Source organism: Scyliorhinus canicula, chromosome 28 (assembly GCF_902713615.1).
Source record: "Scyliorhinus canicula chromosome 28, sScyCan1.1, whole genome shotgun sequence".
Taxonomy (NCBI): domain Eukaryota; kingdom Metazoa; phylum Chordata; class Chondrichthyes; order Carcharhiniformes; family Scyliorhinidae; genus Scyliorhinus; species Scyliorhinus canicula.
This window is the reverse complement of record NC_052173.1, coordinates 19,408,750-19,430,052: the sequence shown is the minus strand read 5'-3', so window position 1 is coordinate 19,430,052 and position 21,303 is coordinate 19,408,750. Positions and strand designations below refer to the sequence as shown.

Below are 21,303 nucleotides of genomic sequence, written 5' to 3'. Positions count from 1 at the left end.
GGCCCTCGGTGCAGTGGCCGAGGTCCCAGGTTCGATCCCGGCTCTGGGTCACTGTCCGTGTGGAGTTTGCACATTCTCCCCGTGTCTGCGTGGGTCTCACCCTCACAGCCCGAAGATGTGCAGGGTAGGTGGATTGGCCACGCTAAATTACCCCTTAATTGGGAAAAAAAAGAATTGGGTACTCTAAATTAAAAAAAAACACTTCTGGAGTTCAGTGAACATTGCAGGTGTATAAAAGATTTCAGTAACAGGTGTATTGGTGCACATAAGTTTTATTTTGATTCCACAACAGGAGATACCTACACTTACCTTCATATTTTTGTAAACTCGATATTCGCCACTGTGGTTTCCATTTCTTTGTTGTTATTTTATTTTCACGCCTCTTGTAAAGGTAATGATTTAAAGGTTTCCATTATGTTTATTTTGTGTAATATTCGGAAGTGGTTTTCTGCCCATGTCTTAACTCGTGCCAAGTCCCGTTCCCCTATCACCCCTTATGCTCACTAATCCACAGTGGGTGCACCTGCACCTCAGTGACTCCAGTGGTTGAAGGTGGCAGCGCACCACCACCTTCTCAAGGGAAATTAGGGATGGGCAATAAATGCTGGCTGAGCCAGCGACACCTAAATCCCGTGAAATAAACTTTTTGCTTGATCCAAATTCAAAACTGCTAGGCAAAATTTATTCACACTCCCCAGAAGCCATATTGAGGGTGTTGGACTGGCCCGAGGTGGATGTGGGACAGACGTTTTAGCCTTCGCCTCACTGATCACTCACAGGTGGGTCCTGTTGGGGTAAAGGTCAGTCTCTTCATCCTGTCCCTCGGCGTGGTGGGGGACCCGCTCCAGTTTTTGACCCTGGAGAAGTTGAAGTTTGAGCTGAGGGTGTGAAGGAGGGGTTCTACAATTCATGAGGTTTGTTTATTATGCACTTCCAGGAGTTGGTTACGGTTGACTGTTGAGGGCGGGAGGGAGGGAAGAGATTGAAGGTAGAGGTTTTTTTGGGTTGGGGGATGGGATTGTCTCTTTTTACATACTGTTGAGGTTGTTTTTGTATGGTGAAAATGAAGATATGGCGAATAAAAATATTTTACATTTTTTAAAAATTTGTTTTGGATATCTTACTTCAATATACAAGATCCCAAGATCCACCATTTTGTTGAAGGGTCACTGACCTGATGCACTAACTCTGTCTCTCTCTCCAGATGCTGCCTGGCTTCCTGAGTATTTCCAGCATTGGTTTTATTTTCTATTGGACAAATATATTCAAGGTTTACAATTCGACCATACAAGAGTGTTTTCCTCGTCCTTTTGAAGAGGATGCACTTCGATACTTTCTTAAAGGAACGGTGTGCAGAGGAGATGCTCCACCCTTTTTGTATATTGAAGTAAATTATCCAAAACAAGACACAGTAATTGTCGCCTAATCAATTATGTTTTTAATATATAGGCTTCGCACTACCTCTTTCATCTTGTATTCAAAGCACTTATTTATGAAGCCTAGAATCCTGCATGTACCTTTTAATTATTTACCGTATCTCACTTGTGAAGGTGTATCTAAAGCCCCAAGTGTCTCTGCTGCTTTCAAAGTTTGATCACCCCACTTGTATTTTTCCATGTTAAATTTCAGATCCACAAATATCTATCGACCATCAACCCACATTAATTAGATTTGTGCCAAGGAAATTGTCCAAATTATAAGTATCAAAGTCCATTCACCATGCAAAGAGATGCTCTTCAGTATGTCTTTTTACCATGGCAGACTAAGTTCTCTTCTACTCTAACACAAGACAAATAAATGTAGGCCAAGAATGATTTTATTTCAAACAGTTTTAATGCAGTAAATTCACCTCTGTAGGAACAGATGTTCCTATTTATCATACAGTAATGCAAAGATGCTACATTTGTATTTAAAAAAGGTTTGTACAATCTAGCCAACATGATCAGAAACGGTCTCTACATGTACCAGGGATGTACAGAATAAGCTTATTCCTGCAGGAAATTTAATACATAGTCAAGAAACACCTCGGCTCTTCGACATAAATTATATACAATTCAACTTATGTTCAGTACAAAAAAAAACATGCCACATACAATAAAAAAAGGATAATTTTAATTCATTACCAGTGACAACATTTGCTGTACAGAATGCACACAACACAAACAAAAAAAAACTTTCATAATCTGGAACTTTACTTTTTCATTAAAAAATACTCAGAAATCTCTGTTTTTGTTTTTGCCCCAATTGCAAGGATAAAATGCACCACAAAATACCTAGCTCAGAGTGTAAACAGTATGAACAAGGCTTTACTGCAAATAGGACATCTTCATTTGTTAACTGAGCACGTTCCAACAATACATTACGTGACTGGAACCTCCCCAACTATGGTGGGCAGGGAAGTGGGATCCCACAATGCATTAGGGCTCTGTGGACATTTTCAGTTCAAATGAATAAATGCCCCATTTTTAAATTAGAATCTTCCATTAAAAGACGCCCCTGCTCCTGTCAGTTGGAGGGGTGAAATCAGTGTTTATTATAAAAACAGTAAAACACTGTAAGCTTAAATTTATCTAACATGATCTATATTACCTAGAATCTTCTCATTGCATGCTAATATCTTCCCTGCTTCAATCCAACCAGCAGCTATTTTATATCACCAATACCAACCGTTCATTTGTACGAATGAGAATCTGATCCAGTGGTTTCTGCTTTGGAGATTTCTACAAGTTTTCTATTTACATTTTTACAATTGCAGTGTGGAGAAGATGTAGTGGGGGCAGCAGCTTTCAATGAATCGCGCCAATAAAAAAAATCTCCCCCATCCAGACCTATCCTACTGTTCCGAATAAAATTCACACTTTTATATATATATTACAGGAACAAAACTACAGTAAAATGACTTGTGGAATCAAGTAGGTGAGAAATCCTTCAGTGCAAGTCTCCTCTGCAAGAGATTTCAGAGAGAGTCCGTTTGTGCGTTGAATCAAATGCCCTAGCCACTCACTCGCCTGTCGATTATGACTGATCAGGATTGAGGTGGCTCAAGACCAAGTCAAGTGCCACCCTCATTTTCACTTATGTTTTACATTATTGATCAGCAACTGAGGACTTATAATTGGGGTTATAGGTCCTGATCGTCTAAATTAAGATAGCCGTGTATGACTGGTGCGTTGTTGCTTCTACTTTGGAAACAATATAAATGTTGGAGAAAAACGTCACCAATCATGGAAACGTATTGTCAGGATCCTTAGGGATCGTTCAGATTCAGAGTTGGGAGCTGGTCAATTTATCAATTTGAACCCTAGTTTCCAACTGGACAGTTAAAACCAGATCTCATTGCTAACAGTAGTAGAATGGTCTGTGCCAGCCCCAGAGACTCAATATATTAAGTTGTTTCCAGTAAATCCCCAACAGAGAACCATTCAACTGGTCCTAGTGAGTTCTTACTAATATGGATTGTCTTTCAAAAGGTATCTTTTGCACATTTACTTTTCAGTAACAATGTATAGAAGATCAACATTTCCGAGATAGTCACCCAGATTTTACATGTGGTGGCCAACATGGATGGACGCTTCAAATTTCTCAGTTTCTACCAAGTTTACTTCATTATGTCTTTCCACTTTTTAGGTTTTGGTCAATTATGGAGTGAAATTCCTTTCAAATAAACTTCAATCTGGTGATAGTAATAAACACACAAAAAAGGGACTGTTGCTTAAAAAGTCAACATTGCTGATTCTGGCAAAGTAACCAAAAATCTTGCAAGCAAGAAATCCCACACTAATTCTCCAGCATACAATTCGGGCAAACAGTGTGGAAAATCCAAATCTATTAATGCATTCAAATTTATCACACCCAATGGACACCATCTCTTTAAAACTCTGCTGTTTTTAAGGAGTGCTGCTTAAATCGCTGCCTTGGTTTCAAGTCACCCGCCTCCCATATAAAAAACACAACTTGTGTCAATTTTACTTATACCCGCAATGTTCAAACATACTTGTATTTAAAAAAAAACTGGTCAGATGAAAACCTCATTCCCTTTCACCTTGAGATGTAGTACACATGTCTAAAGTCAGAGACCCCCCTACCCTCCAGCAGAGATAGGAAAGCTGGTGGATTTTGTGGTCTCAATCTTCCCTCCTTTGACTGGACTTCATTAGAACAGAAACACAATCTGCCCTTAAGGTTGTCCCATCAGAAAAGGTCTGCACAATGAGAGATTCTCATAGTCTCTCTCTCTTTCTCTTGCGGGCACCATAGACAAAAAAAACCATAGATTACATTCAGAAGCAACCCACAGGCCTGGCAGGAAACACAGTCGTTGGCTGTGTATCTTAATATCTCTGTACACCTGCTCAGTCCATTAGTTTTCGTATCTCATTGTGCACTAAATGTTGTTAAAAGGTTCTGCACATAAGAGATTAACAAGATCACTACACTATCTCCCAACTACAGATATTGTTCAACATGAAATTTGGTAAATACTTCTTTGTAAACTAGTGAGACTTTTCCCATCTCCATAATTTTGCTGCGAGACTCCATGTAGCAATATCTGTCAAAATGATTTCTCGGCGTATACCAGATACTAAGTCCACAATTCTGAACTATCTGTAATTGTGAATTCTGAACCAGCTAAAATTGCTCTAAATGTTTTAGTTCATCCACTTTCTGCAATTGAGAGCTCCACAATGACATGGAATCTTGTGCTGATCGTCTTCAAAATCAAACTTATAGTCATAAGTCAGCTGGAAAGAAAAAGAACATTATTAAAAGGCAGAAGATGGAAAATGAACAGTCAACATTCAGGCATCAACTGATACATTTTTGATTCTGTTGTTGTTGGAACTACTATAAAGCTTCCCAGATGAGCAAAATAAATGATCTGTAACTTTGCATCGAAGATTTTAAGCAGTGCAATATTCAACAATAGACCGTTTCACTAGAGTTATCCACACCTACATTATTTCATACTGAAGCTGATTAGCTGAAATGTACATCACACTTATGCTGTTCTCCATTTCAATCAGATGGGGTATTTTGTACCATGCAAGCACACATTAACACCATTGAACTACTATTTTCAAGTAGTATGTGGATACTTTGTGGAGGGGGCTAGCTGGTCAGAAATGGCCCAGAAGCTCAGGTTAGAGGCAAGATATTCCAGTAGTATGTAATTAGAACTTGGTGGTTCTACATGCTGTGCAACAGCTCTTATGCAGGGTTATGCACATTGTTGGAAAAAGGAATCTAACACAATGAAAGTACTGCATACATTTTCTAAAAGTGACAATATCTATCTGATTTTTCCATTGTCGAAAACCTGGGTTAAGCTACCAGCAGGAGACAAAAGATTCAAGCAAACACTAGGATTTTCTGTAACACTGTGCATTTCTCTTCTTAATTCTCAGCCAAGTTTGCAATAACGTTTAGCACTCACCTCCTCTCCTTTTGGGATTCGTCTGCTTGAGATAATGATTATTTTGTCTTCCTTGTCAAACGTCACAACCTCTGCCACACAGTTGGGGGCACAGGAATGATTGATATATCTGCACAGGAGAAAAAGGTGAAAGTATATTTTTTTTTAAAAAGAAAGGGGGCAAGTTAACAGCACCAAATGCAATAAGAGGGAAAAAAAATGTTGTCAAGTAGGGACATTTTCATAATACAACCAACTGCAAAATGAGGAGCATGAAATAAATCCCAAAGTCGTGTCATTGCCATTCAAGGTCACCCTTCTGGCGAGACTGCTGATGGCCTAGAAGTAGGTTTTCCTGCTATTCTCTGGGACGCAAAGGTTGTGTAGATTGGGGCAGCAAGGAAAGGGAATAGAGACTAAGGGGATAAGAGTTCCATATCCTGACGAGAAGGCACAAAAAATTCAAAACCCTAACTTGTCAATTACTAGAAACATCAAGAATTACCATATAAAATGATTCCAATTCAATTAGAAAATCATTCTTGCCGATGCCATCTCAACAGAAACTGTCACTTACCTGGCCGGGCCTCCGGTTAAAGTAGCATCAATCACATGTTCATTATTAATCCGAAACATATAAACACCTCGATTCTGGGAAAAAATAAAACAAATTTAGCTTCTGATCTTCGACTAGTCTTGTTCATCCCTCTTTCATAAAGCTATAGAGTACCCAAAATTTTCAGTATTGATGAAACTCCATATTTCAATTAAAACTTGTGCATTTCTGTGAGCTATGGGGCTCTACTTTCAATGACAAAGCTCAACATGTGCAGCCAGAGGGAGGATAGAGATCGGGTCAGAGGGGCACCCTCTGCACGACATCACTAATGTACCGTTTGCAGTGGCAGTTGGCAGGAATGATTTACTATGACATTTGGACATTTTTGGACGAGGAATGTTCCAATTTAAGGATTGGTAGTCTGAAAGTGTTTCTTGGGTTCGATGTCTCAGACCACTCTATAGGTGATCCTCATTCCCAGTAATAATTTTGGGATCTTTTACAATCATCTTCCTTTTGATTATTTTAGCCATCATGTACACCGTGGATCACTCTTATGGGCAAGTCCCATATCCTTGCTTTGAGATCTAGGTGTGCACCTTGCAAATTAACAAAGCTATTGCACTTGTACCATCCTAAGATCTCAAACTAAGAATGAGGTCATAAAGTACCAAACAGTAAATGAAATGAATAGATGCAATGTGTTAACGTGATCCAAACTTACCATACTGTCGTAAGAAGTCTTACAATCCCAGGTTAAAGTCCAATAGGTTTGTTTCAAACACTAGCTTTCAGAGCGCTGCTACTTCCTCAGGTGAATGAAGAGCTCCTTCACCTGAGGAAGGAGCAGTGCTCCGAAAGCTAGTGTTTGAAACAAACCTGTTGGACTTTAACCTGGTGTTGTAAGGCTTCTTACTGTGCTCACTCCAGTCCAACACGGGCATCTCCACATCACTGGTATTTACTGTGCAGTGTCGTGTGTTTGACCATTGTTTGTCTGTTAATTCATACGTATCTCATATTAATTTTGAATGTTAAATATGAGGTGGATATTGTAAATAGTTTTATCTTTCTGACCGTGTAAAATTTATATTTTATTTGCTCAGAACCCAAGGTATCTTGTGGCTTTATTCTCTAAGCAAGTGAACTGAATATCAAAAATTATCTACTTTAAAACAAGTAGTTAACTGTTCCCAAACGAGATCCTATCAGACATCATCCATGGTCATAACAAATGAACATACTGTAGATTTACAGGACACACTCAGACCTAATAAAAAAAGTAACAGTCTCTTCTGCCTTGCTGAACTACAAGTTAAACTAGATTGTGTCAAAGTCCCTGACGAACATTAACCACTATTAACCTGAGGGCAGCATGTGGCGCAGTGGTTAGCATTGGGACTACGGCGCTGAGGACCCGGGTTCGAATCCTGGCTCTGGGTCACTGTCCATGTGGAGTTTGCACATTCCCTGTGTCTGCGTGGGTCTCACCCCCACAACCCAAAGATGTGCAGGGTAGGTGGATTGGGCACACTAAATTGCTCCTTAATTGGAAAAAAAAGTTGGGTACTCTAAATTTATTTTTAAAAAACTATTAACGTGGAATGATGAGCTCGTCATATGAGGAACGACTGAGGACTCTGGGTCTGTACTCGCTAGTATTTAGACTGATTATAAATCGGGGTAATGGGGAGACGGCAGGAGAATGGGGATGGGAAAAATATCAGCCATGATTGAATGGCAGAGCAGACTTGATGGGCCGAATGGCCTAATTCTGCTCCTATATCTTATGGTCTTATTATGTTGGTTTGTTTCTGACAGAATCTCTCTAGCCTATATCCGACAGCTTTCAAGAAACATTTTTCTTTTGAAAGTAAAGTACTTCAAAAAGATAAGACAACTAAGGCAACAGAAACTTTAATATGTGCCTTGTGCTCAAAGAATTTCCAATCAAACCTATAGACAAACAAAATACACAAGATGCTTGTAATTCCCTTGGGTGCCAAACCACCCCAAAAAGCAGCAAGCTGGGACTTTCTTTTTGACAGTTTTGTTTTCAGCTCTTATCAGTACTGTGGCAGAAAGACTGAAGTCAATATCATATCCCAAACTCAACTAACAACCAATTTGTTTTTCAATATTCCTGGAGCATGAGACCATGGAACATCACCAAATCTTGATTGAGCTAATGGCATATTCTGGTCGCCACAACAAGGAAATTGAGATGCTGCATAATACCCATTAAGTAAGGAATTAAAGGGTGATTGAATGTTCCATTTTTCTCCTATCTTTCCTATAAAAATGTGTCATGTTCCATGCCCCAGTTTTTCTTTTACCACATTCCTCATCCTTTTTGGTTTTCTCTATTCTTTGTAACACAACTGTAGCAGCTTAAAAATATTGCGAACAAAGAGAAAGTGTCAGAAAAACACGAGTCAGTCAGCCCCTTTGTATAAAGGTCAACATCCCAGTGCAAGACCAGAGTCCTGGAGAAATGCCTTGCACTCAAAACATTAACCTGTCTTTCCTCTTTAGAGAAGCTGACTGACTTGCTCATTCTCAGCATTGCTGATTCACTATAGTATCTCTATCACTTCATTTTCTTGGTTCTGAGAGCGTTATCTGAATCAGCTTCAACACCAGGAAACACAGTACTGGTGGGAAAATTAGCAGTAGGTTAACAAAATACAGACCAGAATGACCCCAAGGAAGGCATCCTGGCAATCGTGCAGCCATTCTTTGGGATACGGGCAACACAAGAGCTGCAGAAACTTGAATAGCTCAAGCTATTAGCATACAATCCAACGTGCATTCTCCAATATAGGTTGTGAAGATGATTTAAACTTGTGATATATTTACATATGACAGCATGATATTTTGTATGTACTTAACTTAATATTTATAACATAACCTCATATACATGGTGTGTACATTTTAGACACGAGTATAGCATTCACCATTGCATTTAAAAGATGATATTGCATCATTCAGACACAAGCCAGATAGTCGCACCGATATTAAGATCGGACATTTATTAGGATTAATTCAAGTTAACAACTGTATTTCTCATACAATCATAGAATCCAACCACATGGGCTCAGTGGGGAGTTCATATCTGCCTGTATCATTTCTCTGAAGAGGTGATTTCACTTAGTCCCATTTTCCTGCCCATAGTTTTTTTTTTAAAATTTAGAGTACACAATTCATTTTTTCCAATTAAGGGGCAATTTAGTGTGGCCAATCCACCTACCCTGCACATCTTTGGGTTGTGGGGACGAAACCCACGCAAACACGGGGAGAATGTGCAAACTCCACACGGACAGTGACCCAGAGCCGGGATCGAACCTGGGACCTCAGCGCCGTGAGGCAGCAATGCTAACCACTGCGCTATCGTGCTGCCCTGCCTATAGCTTTTTACATGTTTCATTTTCAAATATTTATCCATTTCCCTTTTGAAATGGACATAAACAGAACATAATTTTACCATATATCAACATCTTGCTTGGATTTTCCTGTGGCAAATACAACGTCCCAACTAAGGACGGCCAACCTGTTCCAGGGCCCCCAATGTTGCTCTGAAACTGGGTGCTGAATGGTGTGCAAAAATGAACCCAAAGCAGATGACATTTCTCCCCGAAGGGAAGCACCCGAATTCTACATGGCAACTAGCCATAGCAGCATGGCTGAGATTGCAAGATTAGTCATAAGGCCATGATTTACCAATGAAAGGTGCAAACTGGGTAGCCATTCAAATTTGGTGGGGCAATGTGAACTGTTGGTATTGAAATTTCAATACAAAATGATGTTTCTTTCTATTTTAAATATGGGAAATAATTTTAGCACCTACAGATTTCAATGATTTGAAAATAACAGTTATTCAATAGCCCTATTCATTGAAGTTTGTCTCAGCAATTGTGTTTAAAGCAGTATGCAACACTGTGCACGGCGATGTGGTTAATCCATACCTGAGTCTCGTACAATTTCTCCCTGCGGTTTGCAACCTCATTGCGAATGATTGTCCCTATATATTCAATCACCATCGTGTGCTTCTCAAGATCTTTGGCTGCATAGAGACCCAGCCCCTGTGGAGCGAAAATAGCCAAAGGTAAAACGAATATTGGAATGAATTCCATCACAACCTTCATCGAGAGCTCACCGACTCCTGTCCAGGTTCCATTATCTATGATCAAGTGCCACAAGGTTTAACTAGCAGATATACTGCAATTTTGCAGTAAGATGCTCTCGATTCCCAGGCAAAAGGATATGATGCTGGCAGATCTCAACAATATTTATACATCCAGTACAGTCCATCCTTCATTTAGGTGTAATTGAAGCTCAGTGTGCTTTTGCATTGCGTTGTCATCTGAACAAGCTAAATGGATGGGTCCAAACTCATGGTTCATGCCAGTTATAAAGTCATATGTTTCTTATATCGCATAAAATCCCAGCACATTAAGTGGCCCACAATTAATTTTTTGTTGTTGACAGAAGCAGCCAACAATGTAGACTATAGTTACAGATACATCCATCAATAGTAATCATCAAGATGCCTCCCTGAAGGGCAGCATGGTGATGCAGTGGGTTAGCCCTGCTACCTCACAGCGCTGAGGTCCCAGGTTCGATCCCGGCTCTGGGTCACTGTCCATGTGGAGTTTGCACATTCTCCCCATGTCTGCGTGGGTTTCACCCCCACAACCCAAAGATGTGCAGGTTAGGTGGATTGGCCACGCTAAATTGCCCCTTAATTGGAAAAAAATAATTGGGTACTCTAAATTTATTTTTTTTTAAAAGATGCCTCTCTGAAAACAACTTGAGCTTAAACATTCCACATTAAACTGGTTCTAGTCAATTTAAGGTAATTGTTTGGTCTTGTTTTTAAGTCCATTTTTATGTAACAGAACTACTCCAGAGGCAAAGGATTGCTATCCTTGCAGTTTACTTAAGACAACTACATTCAATTTTAAACTGATACTCTGGTGTCCATAGGCACCACAGAGAAGGCAAATTCCAAATTATAAAATTAGTGCTGGAGGAGGTAAGTAGGCAGGTCACAGGGCAGCAAATTCACCTTCGGTCTAGCCAAATCAACCAGCAAGGAATGCTGGCTCCAGGAGCTCCTTTACATTGGGATCACTCTTGAAAGCATTCTCCATTTACCCCAATTGCTTTAGATGTTTTGAGCTTTAACGGTGGGAAAATCACTTAAAAGAACTGAGATTAGACATACTCGTCAGTCTCTCAGTAAAGCAGACAAAGGGCCCATTTGCTGAATTTGGAGCAGGTTTTAAACCTCTGGAGGTAAGAGGATATTAAAAGAAAATGCAAACAGGAGTTATGGTTATTGGCTGTGCAGAAGAATTCATAACTATATTCCTCTTGATTCCAGGAGGCCACCTCAGTTGGAATTAATACACCAAAGATGGGCCTAGATGAGCCAGGATTAAGGCACCAAAAATATTGAGGCACATTACTGATTGAAATAGCAACACTGGTAATGCCTGGCGCAGTGTGTTAGCCTTGTATTCTCACGGCACCAAGGTCCCAGCTCTGGGTCACTGTCCGTGGGGAGTTTGCACATTCTCCCCGTGTTTGCGTGGGTCTCACCCCCACAACCCAAAGATGTGCAGGGTAGGTGGATTGGCCATGCTAAATTGCCCCTTAATTGGAAAAAATGAATTGGGTACTCTAAATTTGTAAAAAAAAACACTGGCAATGTCCAATGCTAAAAGGTTGTTGAAATCGGTCTGGAATGCACTGCCTGGGAGGGTGGTAGAGGCGGGGGACGGTCTGGAACGCGCTGCCTGGGAGGGTGGTAGGGGCGGGGGACGGTCTGGAATGCCCTGCCTGGGAGGGTGGTAGAGGCGGGGGACGGTCTGGAACGCGCTGCCTGGGAGGGGGGTAGAGGCGGGTTGCCTCACATCCTTTAAAAAGTACCTGGATGAGCACTTGGCACTTCATAACATTAAAGGCTGTGTGCCATGTGCTGGCAAATGGGATAGGTAGGTAGGTCAGGTGTTTAGCACGCATTGGTGCAAACTCGATGGGCCGAAGGGCCTCTTCTGTGCTTTATTATTCTGTGATTCTGTGCGAAATCTATCTCCGTACTACTAAAAGGCAGTGTGTACTGTGAAACACATATCTTACAGACAAGTTTTCCCTTCGCATATTGCAATCTTCGCAATGAAGATTGGTATCAATAGCAGCAGAGAAACCATCCAAGAATGTGATCATAAATAAAACCTGCATATAAATATAGTAAGTGATTATTATATTACTAAACGGTGGTTATGCAAAGGTTCGAGTATCTTGAGATGGTATCCCTAGGAAATTGGATTTTCAGTTAATTTTTTCCCCTCCATCCACCATGGAGGAATATACATACTAAACAAATGAGAACATTATTTGATTTCAGAGTACACAATCTGTTTAATTGGTGGTATTTCCCATCTTGCCGAGACTGACTCACCTGTATTCGTGACCGAGCCAGGTAAACATTATTTTTCCACTCAGTTTTCAGTCGGCGGTACTGAGAGGATTTGGAGTGGACAAATTGCTTGCTGTAGGGAGTGTTAATTTCTCCAGTTACTGTACTCTGAAATGCCTTTGATGTGCTGGTACTGTTCAAGGTGTGTGGCCTGTTAAAGTATGTAGGGAAAAAAATAACATTTATACTTGGCCAATTTGAAATCTATAATACTTCACATTATATTTGCTCTTTTCCTTTCAAAAAGGTAAGGCTCTCCTGAACCAAAGTCTTCAGGTCCCAAAAGGGATTGTCCACTCGAAAGACAAAAAACATATTTGAGATATTAGTGCTTTTTACATACTGGCCTGTGCGAAGTATTACAAGATAATAAATTGCAAAATAAAGTTCTCACCCCTCACAACCCAGGGTAGGTGGATTGGCCACGCTAAACTGCCCCTTAATTGGGGAAAAAAAGAATTGCGTACTCTAAATTTATATTAAAAAAAGAAAAATATAAAAAAAAGAAAAATAAAGTTGTATCGCATTACTCAGTTTTTACATTAGGCTTTTGTGACCCACCCAGTAACTTTTTGGAGCAGCAGAACATTGGATTCACTACTAGAATGTTCAACATTTAGCCTTGGCTTTTTGAACTTGCCAACTAGCGCTGAACATTTCTCCACACGTGCAAAATAAGATGTAGTATTGTCCCACGCTCTGGGACGCTAATGTGTACAATGAGGCAAAAATAAGTGTCAAGGCTAGTGTTGAGCCATATTGCATACTCCTGTTAGGCAAACATGAATAGCAGGCGTGGCCCAAACCGCTCCGTCCTCCCAAGTCAAGGAAGTAGCCTAGCAGCTAAAGGCACTGAGGATTGCAACAGGATGAGAGGAAGAAATATAACATTCACTTTTATTGAAAAAAACTATTTTAAACTTCAGCGTTCTCTAATGAAGTCAGTGCTCTTCAGTGGGGATCAAAATATCGCATGCATTTATTCCACAAACTGCATGACATTACTGCCTTCATATTTGAATATAAATTCATAGTTTAATTTTTTTTAAACAGGGATCACTGCATTATAACTGTTCTTTAAAAAAAAAGGAATTTTATTAAATTATCCTCATCATTAGCAAGTCAGTTGTATTTTTCCTGGACCTACCGTTTGTAGTGAGTCATTATTTTCGGTTCAGAACGGGCACAGCCTGTTGGATTAACAGCTAGAGGGAGCTCCATAAGCGGATGGCGACCATACCTGAATATGTAGTTCTGACAACTCTCCACACCTGGCAACTGGAGAGAAAACAAGATTAATTCACAGAATCATTTTTAAGGAAACTATTTCAACAAAAAAAAGGGGTAAAATATCCCAAAAAAGATTGGAAGAATGCCCAATTTTTTTCATAATTAAATGACTTACTTTTTGCAGGTAGCACATTTCAAAATCCAGCTCTATTGATCCACTATAATTCTTGATACCACAATTGTCATCTGATTGCCCACATTCTACTCTCTGTAAACTATGTCTGTATTCTCCTCCAGTCCCACAACCCTGTAAGATATCTGCGTGCATCTAATCGTGCACGGTAGCATTGTGGATAGCACAATTGCTTCACAGCTCCAGGGTCCCAGGTTCGATTCCAGCTTGGGTCACTGTCTGTGCGGAGTCTGCACATCCTCCCCGTGTGTGTGTGGGTTTCGTCCGGGTGCACCGGTTTCCTCCCACAGTCCAAAGATGTGCAGGTGAGGTGGATTGGCCATGCTAAATTTCCCTTGGTGTCCAAAATTGCCCTTAGTGTTGGGTGGGGTTACTGGGTTATGGGGATAGGGTGGAGGTGTTAACCTTGGGTGGGGTGCTCTTTCCAAGAGCCGGTGCAGACTCAATGGGCCGAATGGCCTCCTTCTGCACTGTAAATTCTATGATAATCCTGAACTTCTGAACATCCCTGGTTTTAATCATTCCACTTTTGGAAGCCGTGCTTTCCGTTACCTTAGTCCCAAGTACTGAAATGTCTTTCACTTTCCTCCCTTAAGACACTATTTAAAACCTACCTCTTTGATCAAGCTTTTGGCCATCTGACCTAATATCGCCTTGCGCGAGCTCAGTGCTATATCTTGTTTTTACAATGCTCCCATGAAGCGACTTGGAACATCTTATCACTTTAAAAGATGCTACATCAATACTGTGCAAGTTATTGCTGGTAGTATGTTGAGATGAATCACTCTTTTAATCATATAATCGATATATCCTGCTGTTTATTGACCACCTTTGCTTGCAGGTTTATATAGTCTATTCTCCTCACTCCTGATCCTTTCCTGTTATGTTTAGTAGTCTTCCAAGTGGAGGGAGGTTAACTGTACAGCCCATCATCAAAACATTTCCGAATTTAAATAGTCTTGCATATAGTTACAGGTTAAACATGTCGAATTTTAAAACTGGGAATCGGTCAATTTAGTTTTGCAGGTATTTTGGTATTCAGAGCCTATATCCTGTTTTACTTACCGACTCTGCGATCCTTAGGACAGCATGGATAGTCAGTCCAAACATGTCCTCTCCTTTAATATAGTCGGGAAAAAGTCGTAACATGTCTGCTTCTTTCCGCAGTCGCACAATTGGTTCAAGAATTCTATTCCAAACACCTGAGAGAGGAGAATAAATGGAAAACATAACTTGGGCCTCCACAGCTGAAGTCTTGAAATTGCTAAATATCAAACACAAAGATTATGCATCTCTCCATCCTTTCCCTTACAAAACAAAGTTATTTTCTCCCACTGCCACTGATCTGGAGAATAAGCAACTATCGACTTCCTAAGCCACTGCTAAGGTTGCTCTTAATCGAGTCACTTGGAGGTGTATGAACAGAACATAGCGACTTGCAGAGAAGCACGTGTCTGTATTTGGGATCACCTAGGTGACTTGAGACATCAGTATCACAACGTATTGAGAAATGACGGGTTCTGTTATGCTAACAATGTCACAGAATACATCATCCACATAATGCATCACCAAGTTGTCTACAAAGTCACAAGTAAGAGTTCCAGGGTCACAAAATCTATTTGTCTTGACTGAATGAGTTTCTTTCTGATTTTCTGCCAGGCTGTTGAAGGTTCCCAATGGCTAATTGGGGAGGAAATACAAAGAATGGTTAAGCCCTTGATATGATCATGTTTTGAATAATGTTTAACTACATTTAGGCTGTCTACATCCCAGGGGACCACTCTGAAACACACTGCCATTAGGAGCTTGAAACCATGAAGGAACACATCATCTTCCATTGGTCAAGCATTCTGTTCCATTTAAAATGAGATTGTGCAAGAGACCACTCAGCTGCTCCATGTGTGGGGAGTGCTGGAGTGCTGAGAGAGCAGCGAGGGCACCGAGGACCCGACCTGGGCTAGGCCAAACAGCACAGGGCCTACAAAAGAAACGAGAGGAGTCAGAGTGCTGAGTACTTGATCTGCGCAAGGCCAGACAGCACCGGACCCTACAAAAGGCCCAGAGGGAACAGGGAGAGGAGAGGGAGCAGTGAGAGCACCGGGAACCCGAACTGCGCAAGGCCAGGCACCGCGGGGCCTACAAAGAACCCGATCTGCGTAAGGCCAGGCACCGCGGGGGCTACAAAGAACCCGACCTGCGTAAGGCCAGGCACCGCGGGGCCTACAAAGAACCCGACCTGCGTAAGGCCAGGCACCCGGGGCCGACAAAGAACCCGACCTGCGCAAGGCCAGGCACCCGGGGCCGACAAAGAATCCGACCTGCGTAAGGCCAGGCACCGCGGGGCCTACAAAGAACCCGATCTGCGTAAGGCCAGGCACCGCGGGGCCTACAAAGAACCCAACCTGCGTAAGGCCAGGCACCGCGGGGCCTACAAAGAACCCGACCTGCGTAAGGTCAGGCACCGCGGGGCCTACAAAGAACCCGACCTGCGTAAGGCCAGGCACCGCGGGGCCTACAAAGAACCCGACCTGCGTAAGGCCAGGCACCGCGGGGCCTACAAAGAACCCGATCTGCGTAAGGCCAGGCACCGCGGGGCCTACAAAGAACCCGACCTGCGTAAGGCCAGGCACCGCGGGGCCTACAAAGAACCCGACCTGCGTAAGGCCAGGCACCGCGGGGCCTACAAAGAACCCGACCTGCGTAAGGTCAGGCACCGCGGGGCCTACAAAGAACCCGACCTGCACAAGGCCAGGCACCGCGGGGCCTACAAAGAACCCGACCTGCACAAGGCCAGGCACCCCGGGGCCGACAAAGAACCCGACCTGCGTAAGGCCAGGCACCGCGGGGCCTACAAAGAACCCGACCTGCGAAAGGTCAGGCACTGCGGGGCCGACAAAGAACCCGACCTGCACAAGGCCAGGCACCCCGGGGCCGACAAAGAACCCGACCTGCGAAAGGTCAGGCACCGCGGGGCCTACAAAGAACCCAACCTGCACAAGGCCAGGCACCGCGGGGCCTACAAAGAATCCGACCTGCGTAAGGCCAGGCACCGCGGGGCCTACAAAGAACCCGATCTGCGTAAGGCCAGGCACCGCGGGGCCTACAAAGAACCCGACCTGCACAAGGCCAGGCACCGCGGGGCCTACAAAGAACCCGACCTGCGTAAGGCCAGGCACCGCGGGGCCTACAAAGAACCCGACCTGCACAAGGCCAGGCACCGCGGGGCCTGCAAAGAACCCGACCTGCACAAGGCCAGGCACCGCGGGGCCTACAAAGAACCCGACCTGCGTAAGGCCAGGCACCGCGGGGCCTACAAAGAACCCGACCTGCGTAAGGCCAGGCACCGCGGGGCCTACAAAGAACCCGACCTGCGTAAGGCCAGGCACCGCGGGGCCGACAAAGAACCCGACCTGCGTAAGGCCAGGCACCGCGGGGCCTACAAAGAACCCGACCTGCGTAAGGCCAGGCACCGCGGGGCCTACAAAGAACCCGACCTGCGTAAGGCCAGGCACCGCGGGGCCTACAAAGAACCCGACCTGCGTAAGGCCAGGCACCGCGGGGCCTACAAAGAACCCGATCTGCGTAAGGCCAGGCACCGCGGGGCCTACAAAGAACCCAACCTGCGTAAGGCCAGGCACCGCGGGGCCTACAAAGAACCCGACCTGCACAAGGCCAGGCACCGCGGGGCCTACAAAGAACCCGACCTGCACAAGGCCAGGCACCGCGGGGCCTACAAAGAACCCGACCTGCGTAAGGCCAGGCACCGCGGGGCCTACAAAGAACCCGACCTGCACAACGCCAGGCACTGCGGGGGCTACAAAGAACCCGACCTGCGTAAGGCCAGGCACCGCGGGGCCTACAAAGAACCCGACCTGCGTAAGGTCAGGCGCCGCAGGGCCTACAAAGAACCCGACCTGCACAAGGCCAGGCACCGCGGGGCCGACAAAGAACCCGACCTGCGTAAGGTCAGGCGCCGCAGGGCCGATAAAAGGTCCAGAGGGAGCAGGGAGAGGAGAGGGAGAACCAAGGGAGCAGAGAGAACGCTGGGGCGTTATTTCATTTAAAAAAAAATCTAATTAAAGGGCAATTTAGCATGGCCAATCCACCTACCCTGCACATTCTCCCTTTTCAGCCCACAGTCTAATTCCCCTTTGAATGCTTCGATCGAACCTACCTCCACCTCTCTCTCAGGCAGTGCATTCCAGATCTTCATCACTCGCTGTGTGACCAAATTTCCCCTCTATCACATTCGCTTATTTCGCCAATTGCTTCAAATCTGGGCCCTCGCGTTCTTGTGGGGACCTTCCCCGCTCCTATCTACTCTGTCCAGCCCCCTCATGATGTTGAACATCTCTATCAAATCTCCTCTCAACCATCACTTCTCCAAGAAAAACAGTCCCAAACTCTTCAATCTATCCTCATAACTGAAGTTCCTCACCCTGGAATCATATTTTTAAAATATATTTTTAAAATTAAATTTATTTGTATTTTTAAAAATAAATTTTATTCAAATTTTCACAAAATATCAATAACAGAAAATACTAAGAACAGAAAGAACAACCCCCCCGTATATACAAAAAAGAAGAAATAAATTAACGCCCGTCCTTAGCAAAGAACAAATATACACGTTCCTTCAGCCCAAAACAAAGAGACGACCCCCCCACCCCGGCCTTTTTCTACCGTTCTGCCAGGAAATCTAGGAATGGTTGCCATCTCCTGAAAAACCTCTGCACTGACCCCCTTAGGGCAAATTTCACCCTCTCCAATTTAATAAACCCCGCCGTATCGTTGACCCAGGCCTCCACGCTTGGGGGCCTCGCATCCTTCCACTGAAGAAGAATCCTCCGCCGGGCTACCAAGGACGCAAAGGCCAGAACACCGGCCTCTTTCGCCTCCTGCACTCCCGGCTCCTCTGCAACCCCAAATATTGCGAGCCCCCAGCCCAGTTTGACCCTGGATCCTACCACCCTCGATACCGTCCTTGCTACACCCTTCCAAAATTCCCCCAGCGCTGGGCATGCCCAGAACATGTGGACATGGTTTGCTGGGCTCCCCGAGCACCTAATACACCTGTCCTCACTCCCGAAGAACCGACTCATCCTTGTCCGGTCATATGAGCCCTATGCAGCACCTTAAACTGTATGAGGCTAAGCCTCGCACAAGAGGAGGAGGAGTTCACCCTTCCTAGGGCATCCGCCCGCATCCCCTCCTCAATCTCCTCACCCAGCTCCTCCTCCCATTTACCCTTCAGCTCCTCCACCGAGGCCTCGTCTACCTCCTGCATCACTTGGTACGTTGCCGAGATCCTCCCCTCTCCAACCCACACCCCCGAGAGCACCCTGTTCTGAACCCCACGCGGCGGCAACAGAGGGAACTCCGCCACCTGCCGCCTGACAAACACCCTTACTTGCATGTACCTAAAGGTGTTCCCCGGGGGGAGCCTGAACTTCCCTTCCAGCACACCCAGGCTCGCAAACTTCCCGTCTACAAACAGGTCCCTCAACCTCCTGACACCTGCCCTGTGCCAACTCAGGAACCCGCCATCAATTCTCCCCAGGACAAACCGGTGGTTCCCCCGTATCGGGGACCCCATCGAGGCCCCCACCTTCCCCCCTGTGCCGTCACCATTGCCCCCAAATTTTGAGGGTAGCTGCCACCACTGGGCTCGTGGTATACCTCGTTGGAGGGAGCGGCAGCGGCGCCGTTACCAGCGCTTCCAGGCTCGTGCCCACACAGGATGCCATCTCCATCCTCTTCCATGCCGCCCCCTCCCCGTCCATTACCCACTTACGCACCATCGCTGCGTTGGCAGCCCAATAATACCCACAGAGGTTGGGCAGCGCCAACCACCCCATCCATGCCCCGCTCCAAGAACACCCTTCTCACCCTTGGGGTCCCGTGCGCCCACACAAACCCCGTAATGCTCCTGTTAACCCCCCTGAAAAAGGCCTTCGGGATAAGGATGGGGAGGCACTGGAACAGGAACAGAAATCTCGGGAGCACCGTCATCTTGACTGACTGCACCCTACCCGCCAGAGACAGCGGCAACATGTCCCATCTCTTGAACTCCTCCTCCATTTGCTCCACCAGCCTTGTGAGGTTAAGCTTATGCAAGGCCCCCCAGCTCCTGGCCACCTGGACCCCCAAGTACCTGAAGCTCCTCTCCACCCTTTTTAGTGGGAGCCTCCCAATCCCCCCCTCCTGGTACCCCAGGTGTACAACGAACAGCTCGCTCTTCCCCAAGTTGAGCTTGTACCCTGAGAAATCCCCAAATAAGCATCCGCATAGAGCGACACTCGGTGTTCCTCCCCACACCGCACCAGCCCCCTCCAGTTCCTCGACTCCCTCAGCGCCATGGCCAGGGGTTCAATTGCCAGCACAAAAAGCAGGGGAGGGACAAGGGACACCCCTGGCTTGACCCTCGGTATAACCAAAAATACTCCGACCTCCTCCTATTCGTGGCCACACTCGCCATCGGGGCCTCATATAACAGCCTCGCCCACCTGACAAACCCCTCCCCAAACCTTTCCAGCACCTCCCACAGATACCCCCACTCAACCCTATCAAAGGCCTTCTCCGTGTCCAACGCCACCACTATCTCCGCCTCCCCTTCTACCGCCGGCATCATTATAACATTCAAGAGCCTCTGTATGTTAGTGTTCAGCTGCCTCCCCTTCACGAACCCCGTTTGATCCTCGTGGATAACCTGTGGCACACAGTCCTCTATCCTCATGGCTAAAATCTTCGGCAACAGCTTGGCGTCTACATTTAAGTGTGAGATCGGCCTGTATGACCCACACTGCAGGGGATCCTTGTCCCGCTTAAGGATCAAGGAAATCAGCACCCGAGACATCGTCGGAGGCAGAGCCCCCCCTTCCCTTGCCTCGTTGAAGGTCCTAACCAACAGGGGGCCCAACAGGTCTGCATACATCTTATAGAATTCGACCGGGAACCTATCCGGCCCCGGCACCTTCCCCGACTGCATGCTCCCTATCCCTTTGACCAGCTCCTCCAGCTCAACCGGCGCCCCCAGTCCCTCCACCTGTCCCTCCTCCACCCTTGGGAATCTCAGCCGGTCCAAAAAGCGCCCCATCCCCCCTCCTCCGCTGGGGGGTTCGGACCGATACAGTTCCTCATAAAAGTCCCTGAAGACCCCATTGATGTCTACCCGCCTTCGCACCACATTTCCTCCCCGATCCTTAACTCCATCAATCTCCCTGGCCGCGTCCCGCTTACGGAGCTGGTGTGCCAGCATCCTACTCGCCTTCTCCCCATATTCATACACCGCTCCCTGTGCCTTCCTCCACTGAGCTTCCGCCTTTCTGGTGGTCAACAAGTCGAACTCAGCCTGGAGACTATGCCGCTCCCTCAGCAATCCCTCCTCCGAAGCCTCCGCGTATCTCCTGTCCACCCTCACCATCTCC

General features: G+C 45.2%; 1 protein-coding gene across 1 annotated transcript in view; it reads right to left on the bottom strand.

Annotated features, from left to right (window-relative positions):
- Window positions 1–1,814: 1,814 nt before the first annotated feature.
- The window catches only part of LOC119958251 (histone-lysine N-methyltransferase 2D-like), a 224,347-nt gene continuing 204,858 nt past the window's right edge, over window positions 1,815–21,303 (bottom strand). The window contains 7 exon segments of the mRNA XM_038786664.1: window positions 1,815–4,742; window positions 5,435–5,543; window positions 5,991–6,064; window positions 9,938–10,054; window positions 12,439–12,607; window positions 13,604–13,734; window positions 14,945–15,081. Coding sequence (XP_038642592.1) covers window positions 4,650–4,742; window positions 5,435–5,543; window positions 5,991–6,064; window positions 9,938–10,054; window positions 12,439–12,607; window positions 13,604–13,734; window positions 14,945–15,081 — 830 coding nt within the window. The 3' untranslated portion in view covers window positions 1,815–4,649.